Consider the following 22,530-nt stretch of genomic DNA (forward strand, 5'->3'; position numbering starts at 1 on the left):
CACACACACACACAAAATAATAGTGATCGGGGGCACCAAACTCCTCTTGCTTTCATATCTGCGGTCCCTCTTCAGCTCTAAATAATTAGTGGATCTCAAACCTAGCTTCTTGTTAAGATCACATGGAGAGTTCATTTGTTTGTTTGTTTTCCTCTCAATGTCTGGGGCGAACCACTCGAGATTCTGATTCTGTTGACATGATGTTGAGGGCATGGCTCTGACATTTTTTGAAAGTTCCTCAGGTAATCCTCAGGCAGATTGAAGTCCTCTGGATTAATTCTTCTCAGCATTATCAGAAATGGAATAAATCAATTCAAGTTAAAACAGACAGACACATGTAAAAATAGACCTACTGCTTGAGATTTTACTTTCTTTGAGGGTCTTAATAATCTCCTCCAGGGCCAGGTGGGAGTCTCATTTCAATATTCTCAGCACAGTGTCTGCAACATAGTGGTTTGTAGAATGAATGAAGAAGATGATTCTTTATTCTCACGGTACAATAGTGATTCATAGTATACACCCAGAAGTCATTTCCATGACATCTTCAACTGGCAAACACTATGGAACACCTGAAAGTAAGAAAGGAAAAAAAAAATGCTGCAGTTGAGCAGCTAAAATAGATGTCAAAAAGACTATGAATGATTCTAGTCTACTTTCTTCCTGGGAGCATCCCTCAGGCTGCTCTGGGAGCTCGGTCTTGTTTTACACACAGTTCTAACAGTCTTGCTCCTCTGGTTCTCCATTCACGGAAACTGAGAGGGTGATGAGTGACTGCTTTGCAATTTGACACTAAGGAAAATGACACATCAAAAAAGTAAACAGTGGAACTCAGAGAATATTATAGTCTGGGACTATTTAGGAGGTGGGCAAATAGTTCTACACTCCCACCATCTCTGACCCTGTGTCCATCATTCATTCATTTATTAGGATTCACTAATACAAGATACCAGGCTGGACGTGTGGAGATTACAAAGGAGAACTCTTCCAGGGAGTACCAGGCTGGACGTGTGGAGATTACAAAGGAGAACTCTTCCAGGGAGTATGGCGTGAGACCCTACCTTATTCTTGCTCTTGAGTTGCTTAAAGAGCAGCATCATCACGCTGCTGCTGCTGCTTGGTTTCTGTATAGTGGGTTTTGCTGTCCACGATATTTCATAGTTTTTTTTGCTACTGAAGCCCTAGTTCAGGTCATCCTTGTGGTCTCATAACTGTCTCTCTGGTCCAGATAACCTTCTCCAAATCCTCCTTTATATTTTTACCAAAAAGATCTTTCAAAAAGATCTTCCTAAATGCAAATCTGATCATATTACTCCCAGTGAAAATCCTCCAATGATCCCACAAGCGACAGGATTTCATGCAGACTTCTATGTGAGGGTCTCCATGACTGATCCACATCTACCTCCCAGCCTGCTCTCACCCCTCCCGCTTCTCATTTTAGGCTCTATGAGCTGCTCACGGGTCCCTCCACACACTGTATTTCATGCTTCTGTGCCCCTGCTCACGCCATTGCTTCTCTTTGGAATGCTTTCGCTTCTTGCCATCTTAGTTCTCCTGTTCTCCAGGAAGTTTTCCTTGGCATCCACTCTCTCTGCCCATGTGCCACCCCCTACTGGTTGGGCTACTTGTCTTTCCTTTGCTCTTATTATATATTGAAAGATTGTTCACTTGTGTTATCTTCACAGCCACTTTCTCTCTCTACCGCTCCCCTCCCCCTAGTTCCCAGCAGTTTAGGCAATCTGAGGGCAGGAACCATTCTTATCCATTCACTGTCTTTCCAGTGCCTGACATCAACACTAAGTGGCTGTTAAATGGGACTGAACTGAAAGCTCTTTCCCATTCATTTTCCCATTTTGTTGCTCGGATGTCATGTCTCAGCAGGAACTTCTGTAAGTAGTTCACAAGCTCTGTGTTTCTACAAATGGATCCCAGGATGTGGATGTGGAATCTGGTGCTCTGACAGTAGTGCAGCAGTCGTGGAGAGCATGGAGGGCTGGTGGGAGGCCGTCTGGGCTAAATTTGTGAGTTACCCAATCTCTGTGATTAGGTTCCTCATCTGTTTCTTGTGTATGTACAGTGCCTGTCATGCCAATAATGCTATAGCTGAAAATTTATCGAGCACTTATTATAATTATTTTTATTTGATCCTCACAATACATTTTGGTATATGCAGGACAAGTAGTATAATTTGCCTTATATAGATGAGGATACTGAGTTTCAAACTTGCTCAAGGTAACATGCCAAGTAAGTGTAGGCTCTGGGGACTAGAATTTTGGAATTCTGATTTTGGGCCCATTTTTCTTTCCATAACTATATACATCTTCTATACATGTACCACAAATGATGGTTTTATTGATGAACTTGAATCATCAAGAAAAAATTATAGCCAGCATATCATGCTTAAGAAAGCGGGATAATAGGTAATAAATTTTAGACAGGGTTCCATCCAAAAGTTTAAATAAAACCAAGAAAATGTGGTTCTAAAGGGACTAAGGTTCATGTATGTGAAAAATAAACTTATGCTGGACATCTTATCCCCTGACTTATAAATCAAGTATTATTGTAGACATATTTTAATATCATAGTAGGTTTATTAGAAATTAGGATCATGGGATAGAAAGATTCCTTGAGATGTATTCTGGAGTATTCGCCCACGTTTGTATAAAGCCATGCTTTCCTAGTCCACAATAATAATGGATAAATTTTAGAGTGCCTGCTCTGAAAGCCACCCTCAGTGATCCTCTTACTTTTCTAGAATTGCTACCTAAGAACCAGTTAGCAATCTTTCCTAAACAACTAAGACCTCTTTTCTCTTATTTCTCTTCTTAAAGTAGATGTAATCTGGTTCCCCCACTTTTCTTGAATCACTAGGTCCTCTTCCATATTTACAAACTATTTCTGTTTTGTTTTGAAGTAAGGGTTATATGCAGGATTTTGTTTGCAAGGGGGAAAACTAGTGGATTAATTCCTAGGGCATTTACAAATCGTTATTGTTTGCCTGAAAGTATTTGGTTGTTTGGACCTTCTTGGAATCTTAGTCTGAAGTTTGGTCTATTCAATACGATCTTTGGAAATGTTTATTGCTTTAATCTGGACTTGATATGCAGCACTGCCTAGACCCAGGAGTCTAATAGGCGTCCTGAAGCCAATACAGGTTTCTTCAGTTTTATGAGCCAAACGGTTCTCTGTCTTCTCCATGTTACACTGGGAGGGTAGGGGAAACGTGTGAGGATGCAGATCTCTGGGTATCACTCCTGTTCTCTTGAATACTAATCTCTGGGGGTGGGGCCCAGGAATCTGAATTTTAACAAACTTTCCAGGTGATTCTCCTACACATTACCCTTTGAGAATCTGTGGTCCAGGTTGTACTTTGCACCTCAGTGAAGATGCAGCAGTGAGTTCAAGTTTTTTGCCTGTAGACAAAGCAAAGCAACCACCCTATCAGAAAAGCCCTGCTTTCTGGCTTGAGATCAGTGGTGCTTTTCCACTCTTGCTTGGTGTTCTCCTGCCAAACCAATTTCAGTGCTTAACCAGTCAGTATATTGATTTAAAATGGGCTCAGCCATGTTGCAAATTGTGAGTGAGAGTCAAAGCTAGCCTTTTGTTTTAACGAAGCCGTGAACTTGACTACCAGTGATCCCTAATGATACTGCATCTCTGGAGAGCCTCCTATTATCGGGAGCCACAAGGAGGAGCCTACTGATCTTTTTCTTGGAGAGCCAGAAATCAAAGTGCAAAGTGTTTCTTCACTACAGGGTTTTCCTATTTCTTATGCAAGCTTCAATTGTAACGTTCAGTCCCATACGTGCCATGCGTTCATATTTAGTGAAAAGTGAAACAGTTATTGGCATCTAAATAATGAATTCTCTTAGAGAGAGTGTCTGTATGGGATTCTGACTCTGACGGGAAAGAAAGTTTGTGTTTTGCATCATCCTTTTGTCATTTGAAACTTCTGAGCCTTATAGGTTAAATGCTGTCAGTTGCCCTTCAAGGAAATTTTTACTAGCTAGTCATACTTATACAGTCTGTACTCTTTTCACATGTATTTCTTCCCCACTCCCTAAACTGCAGAGAATAAAACCTTAGACAAATATGCCTACGATGGTGGTCATCTCAAAGAGGGAAAAAGGAAGGCTACCTTTTCTTTCAGTTGATGGCCTATTCACCAAACTCTGTATTTTATAGTAGAAATGCTCTTCCAATCAATAGTGAAAGACAAATGAATTTTGATCATATAATAATGTCTTTACTAGAATAAACAGGCACAATTTTTTCAGTTTTAGAAAAAATAGAGCCATATGAATCTATGCACGGGTTATGCAATTCCCAAAGAATTGGCATTTACTAATAAAAGACACAGAATTGGTTGAGCAACTGAAGAGGCCAGAACATAGGAGAGAGATGGGAAGCATCCAGGTGAGAGGCACTGAGAATCATAGATCTCAAGATGCTATTTATAGTATTTAAGCAATTGGGTGTTTCGTTTTTCAAAGTAACCTTAATACAGTTTCTTCACATGTCAGGAAAATAGTTTTTCAAGGCGGGAAAAAAATCTGAAATAACACCAAAACTCTTTCCTTGCTTTCTATTTTTATAATTAACTATTCTTACTTGATATTTATTATACATAGATTTTCCAATTATAATTTCTTGGTCTTTTGAAATTGTCTCTCTGTCGTTATATAGTGGAGGTCATTTGTTTTGATTATAATGAGACAACTGATTATATTTACATGATTCTGAAGCAGCGACATGTGTTCATTGTAAAAAATGCAAAGTATACCAAACATTATTAAAAAAATATAAAGCCATATGAAAATCTACAACTCAGGGTGACTTCTGTCAGTCTGTATAATTACTTTTATTAGACATGTCTCCATGTATGTATACAAACTTAGAGATATAGTTTTAAAATTTAATATGAATGTGATCATACTCAACATGTTCTGTAACCTTTTATTTCCCTCACTTGGCCACATATCATGGACATCCTTTCATGACAATAATTATAGAATTATGTCATCATTTTAAATAGTTGTGCTGTTTTCCACTGCATATGGATTCCATAATTTATTTACTCATTCCCTTTGGATGTACATTTTTTCACTATTTTGAAACATACTTGTACATAAATCTTTTTAAATTTACAGGATTAATGTCTTAGGATAAAGTCTTGGACATAGAATTCCTGGGCCAAAGGCTATGGATAATTGAACTGAGGATGTGTATGACCAACCATCCTTCCAGAATTTTCATTACTACCAACAGTGCATGAAATGTGTCCATTTCCCCACTCTCACCAATACAAGGTTTAGAAAATGTATAATTTTTTGTCAGGATGCTAGATCAAAAAATGCTGATTTCATTTGTATTACTTAAGTGACGACAAATATCTTTTCACATTTATTAAGCATTTGTATATATTTTGTCTTTTCTGCATTGCCTTTTTGCCTACTTTTGTATTGGATTGTTTTTCTTTTCTGAAACGGTTCCCCCACTTCATTTTATATGAGTTCACTGTATAATAAAGATATGAAAATTTATATGTCACATGGATTGTAAATATCATTCTTAGTTTTTCTGGTATGTTTAAGTCTTCTTTATAGTTTTTATATTTTTTACATCAGAAAGAAGTTTTTAATTTTTTTATAACAGTAGTTGCAATTTTTTTACAAGATAAAGAATTTTTTGATTTTTTACAACCTGAAATTCTGTTTTTGTTATATGGAATTTGAGACATAAAATTCAAACATATCTGTGATATGCGAATACTTTGCATTCCCTTCAGCTCAACTGTCTTAGGATTACTTCTATTTGAATTATACCTTCATGAATAGGAACGTAAACTTAACAATTAATTAATTTACTATTTCTTCTCCGTTACAGATGTATTATTCTCTGAGTCTAGGTTAATGCTAAAGACTCAAAATTGGCTAATTTGAGAGAATCTTACTTAAAATTTAGAAATTTAAAATGAGAAAAATTAATTTTATTTATCCACTTACTATGAAAATTTGTATAGCATGCTATAATTTACAGAAACATTTTTACGTGTTTAATTTTATTTGCTTCTCAGAACCACCCTGTGAGTCGGGCACCCTCATATCTGTTTTATATATGTGAAAAACTGAGGCTCTGGGAATATTACATAAAATCATTTTCTGACATACAATCACAGAACTAATGAGTGTTATGACATGACCAGGGTTTGAATTCAGGTTTTTTGAGTGCAAATTGTGTATTATTCTTATTTAAGTCTCCTCTATCCTAATTTTACTTTTTCACTCTAATAAAAATGAACAGCAGGTGCTTAGTGACAAGCTTGTCCAATCATCTGGAGATAAGTACTTCTTTAAAATGAATAATATGACATGAAGATATTTTCATTGCATCCACAGAAGGGATGTATCTGACAACAAGAGATTTGACGCAGTTTGAGCACTTAGTGAGGAAGAGAAGAGTACATTATATTGACACTCTGCCTTTAGAAATTTTAGCTAAAGAAATCAGGGCAATTCCCTACAGTCACACTCCATAGTTGCTGAGAACCTGCATCGTGTCCCTGATGAATTCTCCCATGGAGCTGATTACCTGGAGGAAGGAAGAAGGCAAAGCTGAGCATCCCCTGTGGAATTTGCTCTTGTACTACACAGCTTCTCAACCCACCAAGGTACTAGAAACTGGTATTGTAACAAAGAGGCCATGTCACCTCTGATATTAATTGAGGGCAGTCACAATAACAAAACAATGTTGGAAGGAAAATCTGAAGGAGGAAACACTGTAAAGAGAGGCCAGAATCCACACAGCAGAACTACAGAGGTGAAATGAAGTCTTTCCATCTGTTACCTGAAGACACTTGTGCTTATCAAGGGTGTATGTCTTGTTGCTGACTTAATCTGTCAGAGTTCCTGGCCATCTCTCCCCTCCCGCCATGGTCCCTCTTCTCTGATGGCACCCCAGGCAGCGGGCGCGCATTTCTCAAAACATCCTCAAACTCAGTCTCCTCAGTGAGTCTCTTTAGACTCCCAAGGGGAGTCTTAGAGCATCAGGTGGAAATCCTGTTGGGCTAGCAGCTCTTTCTTCTTTGTTTTTTTCCAATGGGAATACCCTGGTTCTCTTTCTCGGCTACATTAACTGTAGTTTTCCTTAAAGCACTTTCTGGGAGAAAATTCTACACGATCGTAACCATTTCTACTCCAGAAAATAAGAACTCTCTTAGGGCAGAGTAGGAACAAATCAGGGATGATGTGTTTGGTGCATAACACAAATGAAAATTTTGGTTTTTTGCTTTTACACTAGTTTAATTTTGTTAAACAGGTATCAGTGCAGCTTTCAGTTAGAGGTGTCTGTAGCTACATTTTCCCCTGCCCTCGTCCTATCCAATGTCAATGTATCATTTGACTTTTACTTATTGCAAGTTCCTTCCTCTGCCTATTTGTGAGTGCATTTCACAATGTGCCTTTAAAAAACTCATTATTTAGTTTTTAATACCGGAGAGGTCACTTGTCTCCAGAAGAATCACGGTACTTGAAATGAAGAGCAATGCTCCTGAAACAAGGGTTGCCAGATTTAGTAAATGAAAATACAGGCTGTCCACTTAAATTTGAATTTCAGATAGACAACAAATATTCTTTTAGTATAAGTATGTCTCAAATATTACATACTTATTTATGGGACATACTTATGCTATGTACAATGTCATACCAAAAATTATTAAAATATTATACTTAAAATTATTATTTATCTGAAATTCAAATTTAACCAGGTCTTTTATATTTTATCTGGCAATCCTACCTGAAATTAGTTTTCAGATTCTACAGAGACCAGAGCTGGATTATGTCAGAGTAAGCAGCACATTTTTTAACTTTCCCAATTTGTGGAGGAGTAGAGTGGTATTATTTTCTCACTAGAAATGGCATAGGAATGGGTCTTAGTTCAAATATGTCTATCCCCTCAGGATTGACCCACTCTGCCACTTCCGAATCAGAGTGGATGAGAAGATATATCTGTTCAATAGTGTTTTATAAATCATTGCTTGAAGCTACTCATGGCTTCTTTTGGAGGCATGCATTTTAATTAATTGCTATTCTTTTATATTTCCTCCCCGAGTTAATTTTTAAAAATCTTAAACTCTATAAATCTAATCAGTAAATTCCTGGGTCTATTTAAATATTGACATTTAAAAATTTTTGAGACGTGCAAGAAGCTTTAATGAGATAGAGGATGATACAGGAGAAATGAAATATATTTGCCATTGGAGTCCACAAAAATTAAAAAACTCCCAAGTGTTAAAGTGAAACACAATTCCTTCAGAGCATGATGTCTATAAGCTTGGTGAAGTTCCAACCAAGGTTTGGTATAACTAGTATTGGTTACAGTTCAAATGAATCATATTAAAAAAACCCCCAAATTCTGAATGTCAAACTGGAATCTTAATAGACTCTAAAACTAACCTGATTATAAGCTAGACTATTAAGGTCAACAATTTTCAAACAGTTGGATAAACTTTTTGATAGAGGAAGTCTATTGCCATGAATCACAGCTGCACTACCATCCACTGGCCTTGATGTTTTAGAAATGAGGATTTAGGCCCTACCTCCGCCCTAGTTCTTCTCCTTTTAAAAAACTGACATGGTTTGGGCTTAAGCTGGGGAAAAGGAGATCTGTAATAGCTTTGTTACCACTCCCCTCAAAATTCTGTAATGAAGTGGCAGACTAAAGACGGCCACAAATTCTTTGCTTTTCTTCACATTGAAAAGTGAATGATTTCCTTCTCCTTGAATCTGGATTGGCTTTAGTGACTTGCTTGATCAATAGCATGCAGCATAAGTGACATGCTGGGAGTTTTGAGACAATTTTATAAGAAGCCTCGGGACTTCCATCCAGGCCTCTTGAAATGCTCTCTCTGGGACCCCTGAGTTACTGTGTAACTACCTAAGACCATGTAGCTGGGGAGACCACATGTAGGCCCTCTGGTAGACTGTTCCAGTAGAGGTCAGCCTTCTAGCCATCTCCATCCAGGCAGACATGAGCAAAGCCATCTTGTGCCTCCAGACCAGCCCACCCACCAGCTGAATACTACAGCAAGGGACCTCTCATTGATGCCTCAGGGAACAGCAGAACAGCCCAGCCAAGCCCTGCTGGAATTCCTGATCCCTGAAAGCGTGATACAATACAATGGTTTTATTTGAGGCCACTAAGTTTTAGAGTAGTTCGTTAAGCAGCGACAGATAACCAAAACAAACAGTGATTATTGATTCTTTACACTTAGAACAAGGTGGAAAAAAAGAACAGATGGGTTGATTAGAGAGGGAGAAAGAGGAGAAGCGGAATAAAATTCTCTAACAAAGTGATCATAATTGCCATGGACATAAATGAAAGATGGGCTAGGGATTTAGAAGCCTCACAGCAAGTTTAAAAAAATCAGAGTCACAAATTTTTAGCAGGCTGCTACTGTGATTTTGGGCTACACTCACAACTTTGACCCAACTTCTTAGAGATTCAGAAGGAAAACAGCAGTACAGTCTCGCCTCATGCAGATGCTGTGAGCCGTAATGAATAAACATGACAAATAAATATGCTGCAAATAAGAACTGAAAATGTTAAATAGGCAAGAAGCAATCTTTGCACCTACTGAAAATCTTTCATCAGATGATTTCAAATTGGAGGTGTCTCAGGAGAAAATAACTTTGAAAATACAAACAGATGTTTATTTTTTGTACTTTTATTGAAAAGGTACATTTAAAAAAATACACAGACATTTTACCATTTACAGATTGCAGATATAGATGCTCTAAAAGAGTTCACTCTATTTTGTTGTTTTCTGATACCTTTTGCCCCCCATATCACAAACATTCCAGTCTTGTTGATATCAGCTTAGAAAGGGGGGCATGGAAGCAAGACCTGCAACATATTCAGTGAACAGAAAGACAAATTGTTCAGTTATAAATTTTTTATCTTCTGTACATTATTGCATTAGGGAGCCACAGAATTATGTAGTATCAATACAAATGAAAACAGGTTACAAATGAAGAAGATAATTGCGTAGAAATACGTGGATTCATTGTCTCCTTGCAGAATGCACAAGAGGTGCAAAAATGTGCAATTTAGGAAGCTCTTCTGTTTGTACACATTTGCTCAGCAACTCAAACTGGTGAGGAAGCTACAAAATAAGTTAAACAAAAGGAGCAAACAAGTAGTAATTATAGCTATGTTATATGGCTTTCTATTTCGTTTAAATATCACCAAATAAAATGTGAAATAAAGAAAATACATTACTTTACCTTTTGTTCTCTTAAAGAGAAAATTCAAAGCTACTTTGCTTCCTAACAAACATGTACACAGCAACTAAAAATGTTGAATTCAGACAAGAGATACGGAGCTAGTACTACACAGGATACAACAGTACTGGGGTCTAGAACAGTACACAATCCCTGTCAACAATAGTACACCAGAAAGAAAACGCGGTGATCGTTGGTGAGATGGTGTCCACAAGTCAGCACTTGTGTTCATCTATTTTTGTTCCACACTAGAATGTGCCCAGTTGGATTCCAGAGTTATTTACAGACATGTGAGGAAGACCCTAGTTTTCAAGTCTGTCAGGAAAATATCCCATATTGTTTCTAAGCCAGATCACACCCATGGAAAAATAGTCAGAGAATGATATATTTATATATATATTTTTTCTGACCAATACGTTTGCAAGAAACCAAATGTCTCAGATACACAAGTTGAATGGGGTAGGGCAGGGAGAGGGACTAGGGAGGTAAAGCCTGTGCTGCTCAGATTCCTAAATTAGAGGAGCGGTCCCTAAAAGCACTCTCGAGTCTAGCGATCTGTTCTTTGGAGTCGGGCTCGGCGTGGTATGCTTGCTGCATTTTGTGGCTGCATGGGGGCACTGAACACAAAATGCTTACATCGCTGAATCCTTTTGGCTTTCCTTCTCAGCTTTCCTACTGGCCTCAAAGGTCTGGGGCTTGCGGACGTTAGTAGGGAGCAAAGAGGATGGAGGCAGGCGTGGCGCGGATGGGCCCGTGGCCCGGCCTCAGGAGGGCTGGAGGTATGGCTGGAGCCTGGAAGAGCGAGGCGGACGGCCGGGGCGGCAGGGACAGCGCCGAGGACACTGCCGCCGCCGCCGCCAGGGGCGAGGACAGGAAGGCCGGGGCCAAAGGCTTCATCATATCTTTCTGGAATGCGAGTTTTGCCTAAGAGAGGGAGAAAACCGGGAATGGGGTGGGGATACTGTTTTAAACAACAGCACCACAGATGTCTTTTCCTAAGTAAAACACAAACAGTAAGTAGTCAAATTTTAAAAATCTTTACTCTCGGAAATGATTATTTTCAAAAAGCTGGTTTCAAAGGCTCTTGGCATACCTTTAGTTTGATTTGTTTCCATTTCAACTTTTCTGGTGGTCTTTCCCCCTGAGGACTAGGACACAGGACAGCCTCTCTGGATAGACACTAAAGCTATTTTGTGCTGCTGCTCTCAAGGGAAAAACAAACATAGCCAGAAGGTTTCCTGCTTAGACAATGGAGCTCACTTCAAAATTCTGACTGGTCTTTAAACCACCAGGCAGCCTTGAGAGAGGTTGCTTTGGAGAATATGCATGACCCTTCACTTCACTTCCTCGAGCACTGGGTTAGGTAACTGGGGTTCCGGACATGAGAGACCCATGATGAGTCAAGAAAACAGGCAGTTGACATCTCTCCCTCTGGCCACTTAAAGCGTATTCCTTGAAAACCTGCAGCTAACTCAGATTTCTGTCGTTGAGAATGACTGTAAGTGGGCTAGAAACGTTCTCTATCGAAAAGAATTCCAGGGTGGAATCTTCCTGCGAAGTAAGAAATCAATCCCTAATTTCTCTCTTTTGCAATCAGCAGGAGCTTTGCAAGCTGGATTTGCTTAATACAGGTAACACCTGCTTGGGGCATCAGATGAGGCTTTGGAGAAACTGGAAGGTAATCTCGGCATCGCCTCCAGCTGGCCAATCCCAGCTTCAACCTCAGACAGAATGCCACACGAGTCCCAGGGAGATTATGAAATCCATCCATCTGGGTGTTTATATGACATCTGTTGCTGGAGCCCCTGGGTATTTTTGCAAAGAAACTGAAAGCAGCACATACTGAGAACAGGTAGGACAGGCTGATTACCAACATCCCCGCTAGACATGGAAAGAGAGAGCAATACAAACACCCTCCTTACTCTCTGGCAGTGCAAAGAGAGAGAGCGCGCAAGCGAGAGAGGAAGAGGATATTAAATGGATGGATTTTTAAGAAAGCAAACCCTATTCCCAGGTTCAACACATTCCAGAATTCCTCAGGCACTGCTTGCCCTTGTTCCTGATCTTTTTCTTTATAGGCTAAAGAAGGTAGTCTTTTTAAAAGGTATTAGCTCTTAAAGGGATTCAGTGTCTCTTCTCTAAGGAAGCTTCCTTCAAGTGTCCTACAGCAGGAATTAAGCAATTCATTCTAAAACTTCTGTCTATGAGGGCTATTTAAATTCAAAACCTTTCAGGACCAATTAGTCCCTGGGCTCTCCTTCCCCACAGTCCCTGCCCAAGCCAGCAAGGCTGCCCCACAAAACAGGTGAGCGGGCTTGGTGAACTTACTGCTAAAATGCTTGGGCTCCGCTGGAGTTTGTTGTAAGGGCTGTATTTCGGCTTCAATGGTTTCCCTGCAACTCGATCCTTATGCCTTCGGCTAGAAATGTGCTGAAAAAAGTTACATGCATTAGCTGAAGCTAAAAGTGAATTTTATTCCACGTAAAATGTATTTCCTAGGTAGAGGCAGCTGGTTTCTCCATTCCCAGTTCTAGGGCCACAGTTCCAAGGTGGTGTGGGTAAAGTCAGCTCACTAGAAATTAGGACATGCTCCTCACTCAATTGTCACGCCTCTCCGCCTTCCTTTCTCTGTAGCACTTATCTGACTTTGCCTGGTATTCCCACTCTGACTGAAGAGTCTATCAACCTACCCAGATTTTGGGTCCTTGGAAGACAGGCTGAACATCTCACTTATCTTCCAGAAGTTCTTGCTCTACTGTAAGCTCCAGATGACCACTGTGCTCATCTGTCTCTAACACTTAGCCTGCAACCTGACATATAGTAATAGTAGGTGCACAAATATTTGGTACTTTTTCTTCCACACAGCACCTGTATGTTGTATATTGTATGCATCCTGTAAAGGTTAGTATATTTAACTGTGAGCACAGTGGAGAATCATTATATAGATTAGGAGATACGCAGTCAGGCGGAGACCCCAAACATCAGTGACTACCAATTTAAGATACATTACCTGTTTGAGCTGAATTTCTGAATTAACGTGAACATCACAGATTTCACAATGAAATGTCTTGTTCTGTAGTCCTGACCCCTTACTGCCATTCTGCATCTTTAATCTTGATCCAGGTCTAGGATAGGACTTAATTGGACCAGCCCCATTACGAGCTTCAACCATGGTCTTGTGTTTAGATCCTAACATAGAAAGAGACGTATATTAAATAGCTATTTAAGAACTATGTAAAGCTCTTTGTTTTCTTATCCTTGAGAAGTTTATCTTCCAGCTGAATTTCCAAGTACTTTTTTTGTTTGTTTGTTTGGTGAGGAAGACTAGCCCTGAGCTAACATCTGTTGCCAATCCTCCTCTTTTTGCTGAGGAAGATTTGTCCTGGGCTAACATCTGTGCCCATCTTCTATTTTATGTGGGACACCTGCCACAGCATGGCTTGATAAGTGGTGTGTAGGTCCGTGCCTGGGATGTGAACCTGCGAACCTTGGGCCACCAAAGCAAAGTGAGCAAAATTAACCACTATGCCACCGGACCAGCCCCCTAGTACTTTTTTTTTGAAATGACCATAATGCTGATTATAAATTTAACACATTTTTATTGTAAAAAATGGGAAAACATGAGTATATAAAAAAGGAAGTATGGAAACTATAGAGCAGCATGAGGAAATACAGATTGCCTATATTTTCATCACCCAGAGATAACTACTGTTATCATTTTAGTGTATTTCTTTTCAGGTTCTTTTTTTGGTGTACTAAAAAAAATAAATATTTTCAAAATTGGGATTATGCTAATTAAATATCCTGAAAATTTTATGTATCAAATCATATATGTATTTTCTTATAATTACATTTTAATGGCTGAGTAATATAGTTTATCATTTTGGGTTACTATGATTTATTCAACATTTCCCTACTGAGGGACTTTTACGTTGTTTCCATTTTTTTCTCTTATAAGTGTGTTGCAGTGAACATTGTGCATAGATATTTGTCTTCATTTCTGTCACTTCATCATAATGAGTTTGGGGAAGTATTAGATGCTTTTGAGAAAATAAAGAACAGAACAAGTTTTATCTCCAACCTGCTTTTGTCTTGCTGTTTCCAAAGTCATTATATCACACTTTTCTTAAAATCACTCCTTTGAATCAGAAAACTAGAGAAGACAGTGAACAAACCTAATGTTTGAAGAAAGAAAAGAGATGGTATTCTGATGGGAAAAGTTGGGTTTTGTTATAAACATTATTTAAATTCAAATGATGGCTGCTAACCTGTGTTGTGCGCCTCCAGCTGTGACAGGGAGTTCACAGCCACTTTGCATAGTGAACAATAAAGTAATTTTTTGGCCTTTTCTTCTTCTGATTCAGAAACGGTACCAGGAGCTCCATTGGTGCTCTTGGAGGGAGAAGTGGCTGTTCCAGGTGGCAGGGGTGTTGTGCCAGATTTGAGGAGAAATGGGCCACCTTCAGAGCTTGACGGCTGACTGGGAGTGTTGACTTTTAACTTCCCTTTATCTTCTAAGGGAGATACAGAGAGACAGTGTTAAAGGCTCATATATCATGTAAACACAGATGAACTGACATAAAGGAATTAAAAATAGAAATTTGATTGCTATATGTAATTTTTACTACAGCAAGGATTTTAGTTCATTGAACTTTATTGAAAAAGAACTCCATGCCATCAGCTTCCATGGCAGGTTAGCCCCAAATCATGATGACTTACGCTCCAGGGAAGTCTTCAATATATAGGAAAACCAGCTACCTACCAATATGATTATAGAATATGAGGGTAACATGAAATCAGTCATGCAATGGTGGTTTCATTTGACTGCTCATGTTTTAATTATGACATGAATAAAATTCAATTTTTACGCCAAGTTAAAATTTTAACTTTGGGGTAGAGGGGAGGGAAGAAACATGGTTAATTTTGGTTGTGATTAGTTAAGTTTTTGCTGCTCTTTAAATGGCAATGCAATTTATCCAAAATACAAGATGCAAAGATTCCATTCATTATACTTATTAATTACTGCCAGTCTAAATCATAAGTTTTAAATAATGACATTAACCATAAGCACAATATGAGGATTAGCCAAATCATTTACAGACACATCTTGGCATTTTGAACATGTAGCTATTAAATGCTTATAATCCCCAAAGCCCATGTGCAGGTTATAAGAGGGGTCAGAGTGACTTGAACAGAATCTAACACTTTCGGGTTCATTTGCTATTCAAGACAGGCTCTGTTCAGTGGCTCCTTTGGGAAAGAAACTGGAACTTCTTAGGCAATAGCAAAATCCATTACATGTTTAAGCCTAGTAGAGCTGGTGCTCTTAGAAAAAGTCTATAAATATGCTGATAAACTCTCATTAAGAGAGAAAGGGAATTAAAACTGAAAATTTTTATTTGTTAATTGCCCTAGCTAATTTGGAACTGTGTACCCTTGGCCTTGATGCCCAAGATGGAAGGAGCGACTAGCGGAACAGCAACCTGGTAGTGTGTGTCTGTTCTTCACATGGGGCAAACCAAAACTTTCACACACATCAAAAATTATGGGAGATCATATTCTTACTTAATTGATTTAGGGATCAGCAGCTGATTTCCATCCCTTTTTCTGCATTGGGTCCATCCAGGTCAAGATTAGACATAGCAGGGATTCTATAGATGAATTCCAGGTCTGGGTGGTGTTTGAAATAAATGAATGCTCAGACCCCTTTTTATCCTTGGGTTCCACAATCTATATTCTTTTTCAGCAAGTTTATTAAAACTTCAGGAGGCCATGAAATATATGGAAAAGATCTTAGACTTTTGCCAAACTGACCTCAATAGTATAAGAGAAGGAAAGAAAATCATTCTTCTTAAATGGTCATAGTGAAGAAATTAGATTGAAGCTTACTTTAGGCTTGGAACTCTCTCATCTATAAGGATTCCTCAGACTGAATTTGCAATCTTATAGAACTCACAAAGCAGCAAAATACTTCAGTAACCTTAACATTTGCCTCTATGAAATTACTCAGTTTCTTGTGATGGAAGTTAAGTTATTGCATAACAAAATCTTTCCTTGCTTCAAGCATTTCATAAGATATTTCATATAAATTTGACCCAAGGAATCTGACCTATTTTAGTCATTTACTCACTCATTCTCTCTTATTCATATTGCTACTTTAACGTCCCTTATATTGATTTCCTTCATATAATCTTACATTTACATAGAACTTTACAATTACAAAGTGCTATCACTTACATTATCGTATTATCTCTCACAACAAACGTGTGAAATAGATAAGGTCGAAAGTGATTATTCTTTCTTAAAGATGAGAAAACTGAGGCTCATCAAAGTTAAATAATGTCCCACAGATTAGCAGGTAGCACAAATGAACATGATGTTTTCTCTGACTATTCACTGTGTAGTGTATTAATCTTCCTGCACAAAGGGAGGACTTCATACGGCATTAACATTGAAACAGGCAGACAATAGTCACCTGAAGATGTGAAAAAGCTGTTGCTGTGGTTTACAATTACAGTTTAGTTTTAAAGCATATTTGCCTTAAGTGAAAATATCTATCCTATTCAACAATCATCTGGTTCGGGTTACGCTGAGAAGATGGACAAAATTATCTTTTTCTCCATATCCCTATTTTTTTAAGAAAAATTAAACAGATTTTTCATATCTCCTTTTCATATCTCCTTTTCAAAAGAGGTCATTTATTAATTAACGAATGCATATTAACAATACGCTAATTGCTGACAATGTGCTAGACACTGAAGGGAATAGTAAATAAAGTAGGTATAGACTTTAAGAAAGTACAGTTTAGCAGGGGAAATGAGATAGTCATTCAGAGATCTCTAGTTTATGATAGAAACTGGTAAGAAGCATGAGAGCATAGAGCAGGAAATGCTTACTTTTGGCTAGGAAGAAACAGACATTTTTCATAAAGGAAGTGGCATTTTGGCTGCATTTTGAAGGTCAGATTTAGATAAGCATAGAATGGGGTGAAAAAGAGTAGGAAGTGAAGTGGAAACATGAGGAAATGCCTTGGTGTTAGAAAGTTTGGGGTTTACTTGATGACATCTGGTAGTTGAGCATAGATGATGGCAACAGATGTAGTGGGAGATATAGTTATAAAGGTGGATTGAGTCAAAAGGCAGAGAATATCTTAAAACTATTAAAATAGATAATAACAGTAGCCATTTCCTTTTTAAAAAATATTAAGAGGTATGGTGTGTTTAACATTTACATGATCTAACATTTAGATAAATTATGTTTTAGTTTTTATCCCCTTGAGAGGCCAGAGTCTTAATCTTTGAGAATATTAGGGATATAGTTTGACTTTGGAAATATTCAGGGAATTCTGCCATTGGATTAATACTAGCTAGTCAATAAGACAGATCCTAAAAGCAGGAAAGTCACTGAGGCAATAAGATATTTAAATTGTGGCATCCTTTCTGGATGTGTAAACTTATAAGCTTCAAAGCCTAATTTTATTATATCTCATTTTAATTGCTTGATATTTTCATCCAAATCCATGATATGATTTCTCTTTCATTACTGGCATTTTTAAAGCCTCCTTATTTTGTGTATTTGAAAGTTTAATTAATATACTGTTTACTTCTGTTTCTTTTAATAAAGATGCATGTCATCAGAACTTCTGGTTAATACAAATTCCATTTTCAAGTATTCCCTCACCTAATGTTAATTAGCAGGTCTTGTGCCTGTCTTAATTATTTCCTGATTACTCAAACACCTTTTCAAGGTTTTATCCTACAGGATTTTGAAGCAAAATTTGCTCAGAATTGCCCTTTGTAACAAATATCCATAATTTATGCATCCAAGTGAATTTAGTTCTTCAAAGTGGCCTCCTTGGGAGGTTCCACATTGATTCACTTATTTTCCAAAGCTCTAAACATTTTGAAAACCTCTCTTTTCAGAAGTGTTTTCATATCTAGTTGATAACATGTGAAGGAAATCAGTCTGTAATAAGTTGTCACCTTTATTTTTTACTCCAAAAACATTACTCAGATTAACCCACCCATTCGTCAAACTTAACACTATATTACTCAAACACAGCCTCAGAGGCCTAATACGCTAACACAGAAAATGAAAAGAACATGCCAGAAGATGAAAAGAACATACCATTTCAGAAGTTCTGAAAGCAGTTTTCAGAAACTAATCCTGTTGGTAAGTAGAAGAGCGGTCCATATATAGGTCTCACTTTTAAAAACAAAATAATATCCTACATCATAGTTCTTATATTTTGAAGTAGAACTTTGGAAGCTATAATCAAATTTTTATGATTCCACTCATAAGGTTTACTCTTGAGTTTAATATTATTAATATAGTACGTTTTTCTAACCTAGGTTTCAATGGTTTAACAGATAAGTATTTTATACAATAAATTTATGCTCAATGTAGAAAATAAAGTCAGACAAAAATTTTTTAAAAATTAAAATCACCCGTGAATCTATTATCTAAAATAAATGTTGGCAAAGTTTTTCTGTAAATTACCATATGGTACATAGATTAGGCTTTGCGGGCCATACTCTGTTGCAACTACTAAACTTTGCTGTTATAGCAGGAAAGCGGCCACCTGCCTGGCTGTGAGCCAATAAAACTTTATTACATAAATAGGCAGCAGGCTAGATTCAGCCTGCAGGTAGTAGTTTTCCAACCCTTGACCTAGAATGATTTTGTTTTGATATATATTACTCCAAACCATTTTTTATGCAGTAGTAAATATGAATAGACAGAAATATATTATTCTGTAACTAACATTTCTCACTTAGCAATAAATCAAGAATATCTTTCCATGTCAATTGGATCACGATTTATAACACCAAATGATATTTACGTGTATGGATGTACTCTTATTTATTCAACTTATCTTCTTTTGATATTTGGGTTATTTCTGGTTTGTGCTTTTACTAACGTTAAAAAGATACTGAATGGGACTTCTGTTGTTTCAGAATGAAGGGTACAACCCAAAACTGAAAGCAACTGTCAGAAGTATCTCAGCAATGTTCATCAATCATGTCTGTACTCCACGGAATTCAGCATCTTAGAGAAAGTCCCCAAGGAACCCCCAGACACATACCTGTAGAATTTATATGAGGGAGTAGAACTTACCCTGCTACCAACACCCTGTTACCCACATCCCTGAATTATATAAGGATTGCAGGGCTCACTGGTGTGAGCTGCCAGCCTGCTTGGGAGCTTCTGAATCCAGCCAAGCAAGGAAAGCTAGAAGTGCACGTAAGAAGGGACACTGGTATTTCATTCTCCAGTCAGACAACTTCTGATCTTAATGATCTGCCCCTCATAACAGTTGCAGTAGGGGGAAGGAAGGTTAGAGACAGATGGGGCTGGACCAAGAAAGGGTCAGAAGTCCAAGAACCTGCAATCTCAGTTTGGCATGTCAAGGTTGAATGAATTTTCTCTGGGTCAGTAGGACATCCTGAAAGGTAGCCAGGCTCGAGCCGTGTTGTTAGCACCCAACAGAAGAAGGTTGATCACCATGACCCTGGCAGCAAGAAGCTGAGGAATGGACCTCTGGTGGCGGGGGCTGAGGAAGGATTGGAAGAACCACATGAAGACCTTACATGTGGTCTCAAGAAGCTTTTGGACACCTGCTATGCAGAGGGCATCAAAGATTGTGTTAAGTCAAAAATATTTGCCTTTGTTCCCCCCTCTAAGTCCTTCTATCGCTAACAATTGGAAAGGGCAAAATCAGAAATGATATGTTGGGGAAGAAAAAGAGAGCAGACTATGCCCCTTCCCTTGGTCCAACCTGGGCCAGGAGGAAGGAAGTGTTCAATTGGATAAGAGCCTAAAGTTTCAAATAAGACCAGACTTTCTGATATCTGACAATGTCTTTGAGGAATGAGAAAGGGAGATATAGGCAGTCATGTTTGTACTCCACTGAATTCATATACGTATTCAGTAAACCAGTTATATAAAGAGCATTGTGTATAGACATCTCTGTATACTTGTCTGATAATTTCCTCAGGACCTAAAGTTTCCCTAAAGAGGAATTGCTGGGACAAAGAGCATGTACATTTTTGAGCTTTTAAGGCACATTGCCAAATTGTCCTCCCAACAGTTACACAAATTAGTACCCTTAGAGCTTTGTAAGCGATTGCTGGCTTCCCTCTACCTTTACCAGCCTAATCATCCATTGTTTTTGCCAATCTGACAGATGAAATACAGTATATTATTGTTAATTTGATCTGCATTTCTTTTAATATTAAAAGGGGTTGAATATCTTTTCATAAGATTAATGATGATTTGTATTTCAAAGTAATTTTAAAAAAATCTTAATTCTGAAAGGGAACAAAACTCTTGAACTAAATGCTTTTTGGGGAGTTAAAAAATTTTACACTTACTAAGAAGTAGACTTTACCATAATAACATGCTTCCTTTTATACACAACTAGTAATGTTAAGTTGTTTGGAGTGTGGTTTTTAGAAGCTGATTTCAGAGGCTCGATTTAAGGAAATTTGCTTTTATGTAGAGCCAAAAAATTGGCCTAATAGCTGCTCCAGGCAGTTACATCTTACAGTGATAGTAAAAGTAACAATCATAATCACAATCAATAGCTGCCACTAATTGACTACTTACTACAGACCAAGCACTATGTTAAGAACTTACATTCATTATCTCATTTATTTTTCATACACTCTAGTGAGGTAGATACTGTTACTATGTGTACCTTTGAGATTTTTTTTATTGAGGTATAACTTACATGCTGTAAGATACATAAAATTTAATGAATTTATACATATGTATACATTTGTATAAACATAAGATATAAGATATTTAGAAAATATAAAATATTGCTATATAAGATATACAGAATGTTTCCACCACACTGGAAGGCTCCCTTGAACCCCCAATCAGTTGATGCTCCCTCTCCCCCTAAAGGTAACGACTGTTCTCATCTCTATCAACTTAGGTCAGTTTTGCTTATTTTTGAATTTCATATAAATAGAATCACACTATGTATTCTTTTGTTTCTGGCTTCTTTCACTCACCATTATGTCTATGAGATTCACCCATCTTGCTGCACATAGAAGAAATTTGCTTTTTCCTCATAGCTGGATAGTATTCCATTGTATGACTATGCCACAATTTATTTATTTTACTATTGATGAATATTTGGAATGTTTTCAGTTTTGGGCTATTTTGAATAATGCTACTATAGCCATTCTTATACACATTTTTGGCAGACATAAATACTCATTTATATTAAATATATAAAAATGGGAGTAAAATTGCTGGGCTTTAAGAGCGATCTATCTATCTATCTATCTATCTATCTATCTATCTATCTATCTATCTATCTATCTATCTTTTAGTAGATCCTGAAGACAGTTTTCCAAAATGGTTGTACTGATTGATTTTCCTATCATCAATGTATGAGAATTCCAATTGTTCCACATCCTCTCTAACACATGGGGTCAGTATTATCAGTCCTTTTTGTTTTAGCCATCCTGGTGGAGGTATGGTGGTGTCTTATTGTGGTTTTAATTTATATTTCCCTAATGACTAATGATATTGAATACCTTTGCATATTTTTATTGGCCAATTGTATATCTTCTTTTATGAAGCGCTTGGTCAAATCTTTTGCTCATTTTCTTCAGCTGGATTCCCAGCTTTTTTCTTATCAATTTATAGGAATTATTTATATTGCCCAAACAAGAGTCCTTTGTCAGATATATTTATTACAAAGCATCTTCCAGGTGGTAGCATGCTTTTTTCTCTCTCTAAATGTTGTCTTATGATAACTACAATTGTTTAAAAAGAAAAACAGTCAATGACAATAGTCATTCAATTAATAAGTGGTAGAGCATGGATTCAGATACAGGCTTCTGAATCTTGAGCCAGTGCTTCTTCCTGCTCTCCTGCTTTGTGGGAGACTAGGCTAAGAATGTTCAATGTCAGTAATACCTTCTTGAAGGCCTGACACTGTTGAATAAAGGTAAGTGGATAGTAGTATCTTTGTATGTCTTAGTTAAATGATGCCATACAAAGCATAGGACATTATAGGAAAAACTTCCTGAGAACCAGATAAGTAAGTGTTTTACTACAGTTTCTTCAAAGATTGCAACTTTGCATGTAACTTAGGAAAGCAATGACAACAGCCTTTAAAAAGTCCATTTCAAGCAAAAGTTTACTTAAGTGTTGTTATCCCTGAGTTTTCACTACTTGGTTAATTTCTCAGCAAGATTAATGGACACCCAAAGAAGGTCTCTGATTCCCTATG

The 22,530-nt window shown here is 37.6% G+C and overlaps 1 protein-coding gene across 2 annotated transcripts in view; it reads right to left on the bottom strand.

Annotated features, from left to right (window-relative positions):
* Positions 1-9,711: 9,711 nt before the first annotated feature.
* The window catches only part of ZNF385B (zinc finger protein 385B), a 105,951-nt gene continuing 93,132 nt past the window's right edge, over positions 9,712-22,530 (bottom strand). For both annotated transcript variants that reach the window (XM_058549350.1, XM_058549349.1), the window contains 4 exons: positions 14,546-14,791; positions 13,288-13,466; positions 12,606-12,707; positions 9,712-11,201 (listed from right to left, as the gene is read on the bottom strand). In XM_058549350.1, the coding sequence (XP_058405333.1) occupies positions 10,983-11,201; positions 12,606-12,707; positions 13,288-13,466; positions 14,546-14,791 (746 nt within the window). In that variant the 3' untranslated portion in view covers positions 9,712-10,982. The remainder of the gene's footprint in view (positions 11,202-12,605; positions 12,708-13,287; positions 13,467-14,545; positions 14,792-22,530) is intronic.

This window comes from Diceros bicornis, chromosome 10 (genome assembly GCF_020826845.1).
Source record: "Diceros bicornis minor isolate mBicDic1 chromosome 10, mDicBic1.mat.cur, whole genome shotgun sequence".
In the NCBI taxonomy this organism is placed as follows: domain Eukaryota; kingdom Metazoa; phylum Chordata; class Mammalia; order Perissodactyla; family Rhinocerotidae; genus Diceros; species Diceros bicornis.